Source organism: Gobio gobio (assembly GCF_949357685.1).
Source record: "Gobio gobio genome assembly, chromosome: 13".
In the NCBI taxonomy this organism is placed as follows: Eukaryota; Metazoa; Chordata; class Actinopteri; order Cypriniformes; family Gobionidae; genus Gobio; species Gobio gobio.
In genome coordinates this window covers 32,706,837-32,718,247 of record NC_137106.1, presented here as the reverse complement: position 1 = coordinate 32,718,247, position 11,411 = coordinate 32,706,837, and the positions used below count along the sequence as shown (strand labels likewise).

The following is an 11,411-nucleotide window of genomic DNA, read 5'->3' as shown; positions in this document are numbered from 1 at the left end:
TTGAACAGGATGAAGATGTCCAAATTTTTCTTATTTTGTTTAAATATATATATTTTTATTTAGTACTGCTCTTCGGAAGCAACAGAAGATACTTGCATGTTTTCTGGAAGACAAGCTAAGTACAATTTATTGATCTTCAAATTCAAAAAGATTTCATGAGAATCAATGGTTCATAAACGTTTCAACGGGGTCATTTGAATAAATTCTTGTGTGCTATATGTACACATCCTTTATGAAAAATATCTTATTCAGGACAAAATAATGGTCTCTCTTTATTTTTTTAAAGCGGTTCACATTTTCTTGCAACTGTACACGCACGCACACACGCCACTTTATTAGGTACCCCTGTTCAACTGCTCTTCAAAGCAAATATCTCATCAGCCAATCACATGGATGGCAGCAACTCAATGTATTTAAGCATGTAGACATGCTCAAGACGATCTGCTGAAGATCAAGCTGAGCATCAGAATGAGGAAGAAAGGTGATTTATGTGAACCTCAATATTGCATGGTTGTTGGTGCCAGACGGGCTGGTGCGAATATTTCAGAAACTGCTGATATACTGGGATTTTCATGCACAATCATCTCTAGGGTTTACAGAGAACGTTCCGAAAAAGAGGAAATCTCCAGTGAGCGGCAGTTCTGTGGGTGAAAATGCCTTCATTTCATCAGAAGAGAATTGCCAGGCTGGTTCGAGCTGATAGAAAGGCAACAGTAACTCAAATAACCACTCGTCACAACCGAAATAATGCAGAAGAGCATCCCATTCTATAGTATTGTTGCCGACCATGTCCATCCCTTTATGAGCACAGTGCACCCATCTTCTGATGGCTGCTTCCAGCAGGATACCGTGTCATGTCATGAAGCTCAAATAATCGCAAACTGTTTTCTTGAACATTGAGTTCACAACTCAAACGGCCTCCACAGTCACCAGATCTCAATCCAACAGAGCACCTTTGGGTGGTGGTGGAACGGGAGTGCAGCCGAAAAATCTGCAGCAACCTTGTTGAATCTGTGCCACAAAGAATTAAGACACTTGAAATGAAAAGGGGGTCCAACCTGGTACTAGCAAAGTGTACCTAATAAAGACTTCTCCGTTTTGGCTTTATTTTTGTGTTGTTGTTCATCCAAGGTTGTATTTACCTAATTTTAAGACCTGTTAAAGACCAGACAGAAAATATATAGCTTACCATGCAAAGGGAATTTTAGGATAGGCTCAGTTAGGAATGGGCTCTGTTGGCATGGAGAGGTTTAAGTTTTTTTTTTTTGGAATGCTTGAATAGCAGTCTGGCAGAAACTTTGAATAGCACAAAGCAGGGTGTGCATACCAATGCAGTTAACACACAAAACTAGTGGCAGCTTCTCGTAGGATAGATAAAATAAAAAAAAACAGGCATATTTCTGAATCCATAATCTTTTATAATTATCTAAATAATTTTAAATACATATTTAAATGGATCTATTTCATTCTACATTACATTTCAGTCATTTAAATGTAGTTTGTGACATGACATAATATTGTGAAAAGTAGTTTCATGTGAATACACTTATTAACATGATATATTATTAATGAGTAATTTATTTATTTATTTAACAAGAGGTTTACATTTTAACTTGCCTTTCTAGGAAAACTACAAAAGGACCAGAAAGGTAACATGAGAGCCTATTGCAGTAATGCCACCTACTGGTGATAGTGGATGATGACATAAAGGCCTGGGTGATATTGAAATAGTTCCTCAAAATGACCTGACCAAAGAAGAAAAGACAAAAATGCTCTGTTAATAAAAAAACAAACAATAGCATAAAAAGTCTGTAAATAAGCAATGAGTTTGATAATATTCTGTAAATAATTGCATGAACAAACAACTGCTTTGATTATTGCAAAGATTTATTTCTTCTATGTCTTAAATCAGACCTTCAGCAGAATGTCTCTATTACAGTTAGAGTTCCATTGGCGTACATTTGCATACAGGGCTCTTTTTTGACCAGTGACCATATTGTTGATTCTCTGTTTATATCTGTCAGCTTATGGCTAACTTTTACAGAGCATGTACATATTTCACAACATGACCATGCAGTTTATTGTCTTTGCATTATAAGCATCTGACTGTAAAACCATGCAAAAGACAACCCCCATTTACATAAACATTACACAATAACACATGATAAATTATATAATTCCAATTACAAAAACTAATTAAATGGTCTGGTTTAGATACATTTTTTAAATAAGATTCATGCAAACATCATGCAAACCTATCAACTTTGAGGAACATATAAATTGTGAATTAGATTTAAAAGCAACACTTTGCAAAGAACTATGAAAAATTGTTAGTTATTCATTGCTGAAAATACGCCAACAAGCCCATGATCTACCATGGTTAACGCAAGTCCAAAAGAGACCTATTTCTGTTACAACGGAGTACTGCTTTTATATGCATTTGTACAGTTTACTGTACATCAGAGAAAACATTATCACATACTTATGAAGATCTTTGTACAGACATGAGTCTATCCTCTATGGAGCCACATGCTGAACTCCTGGAGAAAAGACAGTGGCAGTAAAAGAAATGGCTTGGGGCGGCCCACCGGCACAGCACATTTTAGGAGTCTCATTAGTAGAGACTATTAAACACTCACTAGCACCATTAAATCAAGTAAAGGAGCTGATGAGAATCAGGTGCAGTGCCAGGGATCCACCAGGGACAGTGCTGAGAAACACAGTGCTTATATGCAACACATTTCATCTGCCACATCATTTTATCCCATACTGAGAAAACAAAAAATATCTTCTGCACGAGTATAATGTGCAATACAGATTATTTTTATAACGCAATTAGAATTCCATTTAATTGGCTCTTCTTAGGTCTATCCATGTAATATTGCAAAAACACCCACATTTTTATTTGCATAAACTATTAAAGTTCTGTGGAGAAATGCTGTAGTGTTTGCAAAGTAAAAATAAATACATTCGCTTGGATTAAAACAATGCAGTTTCCTCGATGTTTAATGCATTTTCCTGGATTTAGCACCATCGTTCGGTTTCATTACTTAATGCAAAATCCAGAGTGTTCATTTATACAGAGCACTGAACAAAACATTTGTTTCATAGAGCCTGAAGTATAGATTTATAAACATGTTTGGCAAAATATATAAAAAATAAATAATAAAAATAAATAAAATGATCTATACATTCAGAGGAACTGAGCTTACTGTTCAAAGCTCTTATTTCTCAGTGCAGTTGTTACGTCTGTAAACGGTTTAGTAAACGGTATTACTAAGAAAATATACATGAAATATGTTTACATATTTCTTGATCTATAGCATCTTGATCAATTCCTTTCTGACAGAAAACACAGTGGAATGCTTTGAATTAGCACCCCATCAAAATGAGGTAATGTCCTTTACATATAAAAGATGGTATGATCTTAGTTTCCTAACCCCACAGTTGTTTCATTGCTTCCTGTCAGTGCTGTCTGGACAAACTATACTCAAATCCATAGTATCAATTAAAAGATGGATAGTACGTAGTGCAATGTTTGCAACTTCTGTACTTTAAAACGACAAAAAGAATTTGAGAAAGAAGTTTTCCAGGAAATAACTCAAATCTCTTTCACATTTCCAGGTCATTGTTGGTGTAATGCTGTAGGACCTACTGTGAACCTTTACGCTGCATTACTTTAGCAGGTTCCTCATTCTTCAGAGGTCTGTCCTCCACTGGCTTTGCTGTTGTTTAACGTCAGACTCAGAGGTTTGGCTGGACTCACCACAGCGGTGGTGAAAAGGGGAAGAACGGATACTGAGTATCATCCTCATCCACAAAGAAACACTGGAAGTAGGGAATGTCCTCTGTAGTGGGAAAATAATTAGAGGCTGTTATAGAATGATTTTTTTGGGGGGGACAGCGCATACAAAGAAGAAGTACAGTGAACAGACTTGTCATTGACTTTAATATATTTTTATTGTCAAGATGGTTAATAAATTAATACGTGATTGGTTTAAAAAAAAATTTAAAGGCACATTCTGTATGTATGTTATATATAGTATGATCATAATGCAGATAAAGCTTCAGCATTGTCTTGAGTCCAAACTTGATATAGTGACAAAACTTACCCTCCTCTATCTCTGGAATATCTTTGGTGACATCAGGTTCTTCTCCTACAGAAAATAAAAACACATTTTTCATTTTAATCTTATTTTACACTATACGATGGGTTTTCATGTTTTATTGACATTTTCCAAAGACAATGATTTTTATTTTGTACAAACACTAAACCTACTCCTAAATTAACCTTTACATTAAAAAAAATTATATATATATATATATATATATATATATATATATATATATATATATATATATATATATATATATATATATATATATATATATATATATATATATATATATATATATATATATATATATATATAATTTTTTTGAATAATAATAATAATATATATGTATGATCTCTCTTATTTAGTTCAAATTATGCACATTTTCACAGATTCTGCAAGCGGTTCACATACTTTTTCTTGCAACTGTATATATAAAAAGTAGATAAAAAATCTGGTATTACTATACTTGGTATCGTATCCTAATGTAGGTAATACCTGAACCACACACACATATCTTACCTTTTACTTCATTGTCTATGACAGCTTCCTTCTCAGTCAGCTGTACTACTGATTACAGAACATTAAAAAACAAAATCAGGTAAAATCTACATTTTACATTTGGGTTGTAAACAGAACAATATGTTACAATATGTCCATAATCAGAATACATGGACTGCACATTATACCCTTATTGCTTAACAAAAAAACATACCTTTTTCTTTGACATGCTCAGGTTCTAATAAAAAAAAAAGGAAAATAGCTGTATTAGAAGTATCTTAAAAATGTTGACATGTTCTAAAGCATAAATCATGATGCATTTGTTTTTACTAGGAAGATCTGCCAAGCGAATTCCTGTTCATTATGTGCTGGATTGCTTAGTGGGATTAATACTTTCATTATTTCTTCTCAAGGATTATTTAATTACAATTCATGTCTACAAATATATTTTTAGCAAGTATGTAGATGAAAAGATTTCTATACTCCTGGGTCAACTATTATACAGTAGCCAGCTATCAGCTATCATATGAGCAACTATTAATGTTACATCAATTAATGAATATATGAAATTATTATTATTATTATTATTGGAGGGTAAACATACAGAACTATTGCTGAAATGAAGAATAACATTGTTAAAAGTCTGTAAGTAAATAATCTTTCTATGCAATAAGCCATAGTACCTTTCTGTAAAGGTTCCTTTACTTCTTTGACTTTTTCACGGGTGATTTCTAGCATGAGAGAGATTTTTATTCAAACAAACACTGATACAACAAATCTTTTTAGTTTATCCCTTAGGAAACTAGGAGAAAGTCAATGTGGTAGATGAGTTTTTACAAAATACATACATTTTTAAGAGTAAATTGGTAACACTTTACAATAAGGTTCATTAGTTAACATTAGTTAACTATATTAGTTAACATTAACAAAGATAAATAAATGCTTTATAAGTGCAGTTCATGATTAGTTCATGTTAATTTCAACATTTACTAATGCATTATTCAAATCTTGTTAACCTTAGTTAATGCACAATGAACTAACATGAACAGCTGGATTTTTTTGAACTAACGTTAACAAAGATGAACTAATGCTGAACAGAGGTGTTGTTCATGGTTAGTTCATGTTAACTAATGCATTAACTAATGTTAACTAATACAACCTTATTGTAAAGTGTTACCAGTAAATTTTACCTTTCTTCTTGGGCTCTGGTCTGATCTTAGCTTTTGGAGCCTCTTTGTCTAGTATAGAAAAGTAATTTTTAATGTTGATATAAATAATGCATTTTGATAACCTTTTAACTAAATAACAGTTCAAGTGCTTTCCAAAGAAATGAGAATACATTAATATTAATATATATAAACTAAAACTTTATATAAAAATACGCTTCCAATTTCGGTTATGTGGTTCGGTTTTAATTGACCACAAAATAACACCATTTATAAAATTGCTTAAAAAGATTCTGTCAATGAACATATATTTATATATTCCACCTGGTGATCTGCTGAAGCTCTCTGACATACCTTTCTTTGCAGGTGCTGGTTTAGTGATGTTTTTCAATGCATCACGTTCTGTGGCATGGAGAAGAAAAACTGGTTAAGCTGCATGCAAGCTTCAATTTCATAACTGGACAAAGAGAGTCTGATATAATTTACACTCATCTTGTACTGTATATATGCAAAGTACAGAGCTGACAAAAAGAAAACATGGATAAAAAGTATTGATTGAAAGTGCAACATGTAGAATATTCTAATATTGCTCTTACGAAGCTTCAATTTCATTAACAAATTGTCTCTGGCAATATCCAAAAGTAAAATAATAGGTTGGATGAGAGAATGATTGCTCATTACCTGTTTTAATATGCGCTGCCTTTGTAACGTTCAACAGAGCATCACGATCTATAAAAGAAAAAGTTCCACTCACTCGCATGTGAACATTTAGTTATACCTCGATGACTATAATTCTTGACTAGTATTTCACAAAAATGTGAAATAAATTTTGTATACCTTTTTTTGCTTTTTCCTTGGAGACTGCTGGTTTTACTTTCACACCGACAGTCTCCGGCTCTGTAAGAGACACAAGCAGCATGTGTGTCAAGATATTATTAGTACTGTTAACTTTACTTTGAATTATAATTGATGGAAAAAGTTTCTAACATGAAATACCTTTCATTGTTCTGTTGTCCATCCGTAAAAGTGTAATTTGATTTTGAGTGGACACCAGATCACTTTTCATTTCACCAATGTCCTTCCTCAGTAAATCCAGAAGAGACAGTTTTTGGTTGATGGAGTTCAGGAGCTCAACATCCAGACCGATAAGACCAACATCATCTGTGTGTTCACAAGTGTTTTGAAATAATGTATGTAAGGATCTGTGGCCATTCAGACAGACTCAGATATTAAGCACAAAGTCTACAAATACTCTAATGATGAATAAGGTACTTATAATTAATAGAATGTCTAAAGTTGGCGATCGAAATGTAACTTCTGTACAATTGGTACGAGGGTAACATGAGAATAAATTGTGCAAATAAGCTTTAATTATGCATTAGCACTATTCCCAAAAACAGAATAATTACAACATTTCCTAAAAGACTCACCTTTTTTTGGTTCTGGTGCTTTTTCTTTAGCAACTTCAGGCTCTATACAAGAGTATTGTTTCATGTGATAATAATTTTATACAAAAATCATATTACAGAAAGCAACACTATATGCAAGATGATTTCATTTGCATCCATACCTTTCTTTACAGGAGCCCGCTTAACTTTCTCCTTGATGACTTCAGCCTCTGAAAAGGAAATTATGTGAAAATATTTGGAGAATAGAAATACATTAATAAACACAATTTCTTTTAAATCAGAGGTAAAATATTGATAACTGTTACCTTTCTTCTGAGGGGCTGGTTTATCTTTCTCCTTGATGACTTCAGCCTCTGCAATGTTGATAAAATAAAATAAAAACATACAGAGTAAATAAAAAAAAACTTAATGTAGCATAATATAAAATTCAGTTTGGTGTTAATCTGATTGTTACAGTAAATCAAACCTTTCTTCTCAGGGGCTAGTTTTATTTTCTCTTTGATGACTTCAGCCTCTAAAACAGCAATAATAATAATAATCATATTAATAATAAACAGAAAAAAAAATTATGGCTTGGCAAAAAATTGATGACTGAAAAAAAAAATTCTGGATTAATTTGCTGGAATAATCACACTATACAGGATATCACACTAAAAATAGAAGCATATAAACTCATACCTTCCTTCGGGGGGGCTGGTTTAGCTTTTTCTTTAATGACTACAGCTTCTGAATTGGTGATGATGAAAAACATATTTAGAAAATGTAAAACACAAAACTGAGGAAAATTGTTACTTCAACATTATTCGTGACAGCTTATTAAAATACCTTTCTTTGGTGCTGGCTTTGGCTTTTCTTTGGTTATTTCAGGTTCTGGAAAACATGGTATTAGAACTTAATGATAGCAAATTAAATAAATGGACAGATGTGCTTTTGTTTTGCGATTTGGAATGAAAATGTCAACTAGGTACCCTTTTCTTCAAGGACTGGTTTTGCCGTTTCCTTGGGAACCTTGACTGAAAAGAGTAAAAAAAATAAGGATTTGTTTCTGAGGAAACCGTGAAAATATGAAAACATGCGTATGGTATTCAGTTATGTATTCAAATTTGCAAATGTTAAAAGGTAAACATAGATTATACTTTATATTAATACCTTTCTTTGTAGGTTCTGGCACTGGTTCAGGTGCCTTTTCCTTATGAACTTTAGGCTCTGTAAATCAGCATTGATTCATGTGATGAATGATCGTACAGTGGAAAGCAACCACTACAGGGTGATTTCATTGACATCCATACCTTTCTTTACTGGAGCTGGTTCAACTTTCTCCTTGATGATTTCAGCCTCTACAGTGATATAAACATTTTTAGATAAAGAACACATTTTGGCTCAGGGATATGTCAATTTGATAACTCAAACCTTTCTTCTCTGGGGCTGGTTTAGCTTGATCTTTGATGACTTCAGCCTCTAAATGTTAATATTTATAGTTTTTTTTTTAATGTGGTTCTATATATTGATTATCAATAGCTACGAATCAATCTTTTTTCTGTATTTATTTCCGCAAACATTGAACATAATATCTGGTTGACGTTAATCTTATTATTAGTCATCTCCGCTAAATGTCATCCTCTTATTTACCTTGTGCAAAATTACAGCGGAGACCCTTGATATTCATTCAGGGCTAAACATGGCAGATGCAGGTGCACTTTTTAGCGTGAAAGATTTTCCAGACAGTTGAAGGAACCTTCCAGACAGTTGAAGGAATCCCAATTGGGCCTGTGCTGCATGGTCACGAAAGTTTATCATTTGCACGCATTTTCAAGTCATGCCAATTTAAGCATTCAAGCGCAAGATGCAAAAGAGAACTCGCAAGCGCTGTGTGAGAAGTTTTGTGTGCGCACAGAAAGCTGTGCAAATAATACAATTAATTCTCTTTCATGTCTTCTTGTGCTTGAAAGGACAAATTCATAAAAATTGATCTCAAAATGCCCACCTTGGTGAGTATCCTAGTAAACATAGTTGTTATGGCTTAAGTGAACATAAACAGTAGAGAAAGAATGCATGTGTAGCAGTATATTGGATCCTTGCATTAGTCTTAAAGTGACAGCAGCCTAATATCCCTGCTGCTGCCTGTGTTTTTAACGTTAATAAACCAACAAAAGACAAGTAACTCACTGCTCTTCACTGAATAACTTTTGTAACTTTAATAAGGATTAATCTGTGCTATTGCTTGTAGTTTGATTATTTGATCATTTTTTATTAATTACTGTTTATTTGTCTTTAACAATCTTTGAAATGTATATTATTTCGTAGTTTTAGCTGTGGTATCGAAATTGGAACTGAGATTTGTTCAATTTCACTGGTATGTAAAATTTTGGTGCTAATTTATAACTTTTTTATGGTGGGGCCAGTTAAAACTGAATCATTGAATTTATTGAATTGAATTGAGATTTAAATTGAGATCTTGCGAATTGGAATTCGAATCGGGAAATCTGTATTGGTACTCAGCCCTAGTCCTTTGGTCTACAAGTGAGGCCGCCGTAGAGAAATTTAGAGCTTTGGGGCTCAGTCAGAAGCTTTCACAAGATATATATCCCTCTCTGGTGGTCCGTGAGGACTGGAGTATTATTTAGCAGGAAATAATTAAGACTTGAATATTAAATAGAGGAAACATATTTCTCTCTCACTAGCTCCCCAAACTTACGCTGAGGTTGGGGTCTGTTTTCATGGACCTGCATGTTAAACACAGAGTATGGACTAATGCGAGTGTGAGTCGCACCCAACAAAAATTGCTATCTTTCCTGGTCTAGAGCAATGCTGTGGTTCAGCATGCTCCTCTGGGGCTTAGGTCAGAGTCTGAGAGTGACATTGATCAGGGGTTGTGGGCGGAGGTTGATTGTCTATGGCAGTGGTTCTCAAATGGGGGTACGCGTACCCCTGGGGGTACGTGAAGGCATTCCAGGGGGTACGTGAGATTTTTAATTATTGCCTACATATATTTAAAAAGAAGCATCCATGCAAAAATACTTTAATAATAATTCTTTAATAAATATTTCAGAAAAATATAAGTATAAGTTCATAAAATTAATTTTATATTCAGTAGGCTATTCGATTTCATTATCCTAAAAACCCAGAGTCTCCCCCATACCAGGATGGTTTGACCCAACCTGTCATATGCCGCCTGGCATCACCTGTCAATCACTTGGATCAACAATAGGGTGATAGGGTGACGGTTTTTAATGTTCTGTCCCCGACTGGAGTTGTCCCCGGAAATGTCCCCGTTTTACAGCTCGTTCCAAACAACCCGCAGATATATTGGAAAAAAAGCGCCCAACCAACATACAGCTGCTACGCTGACTCTACTTGGTAGCGCACGCTCCGCCCGCTTCAACTTCATGAAGAACGTACCGAGTCGAGAGCAGACAGAGCGCCATTATCGTCAAATATCAAAAGAAACCTCGTTGTCGCTTTCAAGGTAGTAACATACTAACTATTCGTTTTTAATTTAAAGTAATATTGTATGTGCTTTATAACAGAGCCTCAACAAGGTGCGGGATTGTTTTGTCCCCAAAAGATCTGCAGTCACAATGCAGTGATTACCACACATCTGAACTATAACTTCAATATAAAAACCTTAACCCTAACCCCAAACAATTACACTTGCAACCAACATGTGCAGAATACATATACTTTCTGCTTAAAATAATCCTAAAAAGCTAAATAACAAGACCAATTAAGGACAGTAAGAATTATTTTCAAGCATAAACGTAACAAAACTTTTGAAGTAAAAAAAGTAATTTATATAGTTGCCTATAAACTTAAATAAAATTATAAAATGTTACAATATTTGTTGAATAGTTTTATTTATCATATTTATGTTTTATTTTTGTTATGTGTTTTTGTTAAGTCATGTTACAATATTGTTTTGAACTGCTTATTTACAATGGTTAGCTTACCAATAACTGTTTTCATTGTTTGTTTGTTTTTTTGTGTTTTTTTATTGTATTAAATCCAGACCAAAAATCCTAATAATCAAACAAATGAGATTTAAGTGATATTTTGACCACTCAAATATGAAATGTCCCCGGTTTCCATTTCAGAAATATGGTCACTGTTTTCACTACATTAGTTTGAATCACTACATTTTAGTGATGATAAATATTTGCAATAAATTTAGTGATGGATTATTATCATTTAAAATGTTCGAAATAGTAATTTTTTTTCAAATG

General features: G+C 33.5%; 1 protein-coding gene across 1 annotated transcript in view; it reads right to left on the bottom strand.

The window, feature by feature from the left end:
• Nucleotides 1–1,273: 1,273 nt before the first annotated feature.
• Nucleotides 1,274–11,411, bottom strand: part of LOC307136497 (uncharacterized protein) — a 56,953-nt gene continuing 46,815 nt past the window's right edge. Inside the window, exons 124-142 of the mRNA XM_079833564.1 lie at nucleotides 8,481–8,528; nucleotides 8,341–8,397; nucleotides 8,160–8,204; nucleotides 8,017–8,061; nucleotides 7,870–7,917; nucleotides 7,658–7,705; nucleotides 7,497–7,544; nucleotides 7,353–7,400; nucleotides 7,213–7,254; nucleotides 6,779–6,943; nucleotides 6,620–6,679; nucleotides 6,464–6,511; nucleotides 6,137–6,184; nucleotides 5,807–5,854; nucleotides 5,300–5,347; nucleotides 4,831–4,854; nucleotides 4,638–4,685; nucleotides 4,113–4,157; nucleotides 1,274–3,848 (exon numbers count right to left, since the gene is read on the bottom strand). Of these exons, the coding sequence (XP_079689690.1) occupies nucleotides 3,763–3,848; nucleotides 4,113–4,157; nucleotides 4,638–4,685; nucleotides 4,831–4,854; nucleotides 5,300–5,347; nucleotides 5,807–5,854; nucleotides 6,137–6,184; nucleotides 6,464–6,511; nucleotides 6,620–6,679; nucleotides 6,779–6,943; nucleotides 7,213–7,254; nucleotides 7,353–7,400; nucleotides 7,497–7,544; nucleotides 7,658–7,705; nucleotides 7,870–7,917; nucleotides 8,017–8,061; nucleotides 8,160–8,204; nucleotides 8,341–8,397; nucleotides 8,481–8,528 (1,049 nt within the window). The 3' untranslated portion in view covers nucleotides 1,274–3,762. The remainder of the gene's footprint in view (nucleotides 3,849–4,112; nucleotides 4,158–4,637; nucleotides 4,686–4,830; nucleotides 4,855–5,299; nucleotides 5,348–5,806; nucleotides 5,855–6,136; nucleotides 6,185–6,463; nucleotides 6,512–6,619; nucleotides 6,680–6,778; nucleotides 6,944–7,212; nucleotides 7,255–7,352; nucleotides 7,401–7,496; nucleotides 7,545–7,657; nucleotides 7,706–7,869; nucleotides 7,918–8,016; nucleotides 8,062–8,159; nucleotides 8,205–8,340; nucleotides 8,398–8,480; nucleotides 8,529–11,411) is intronic.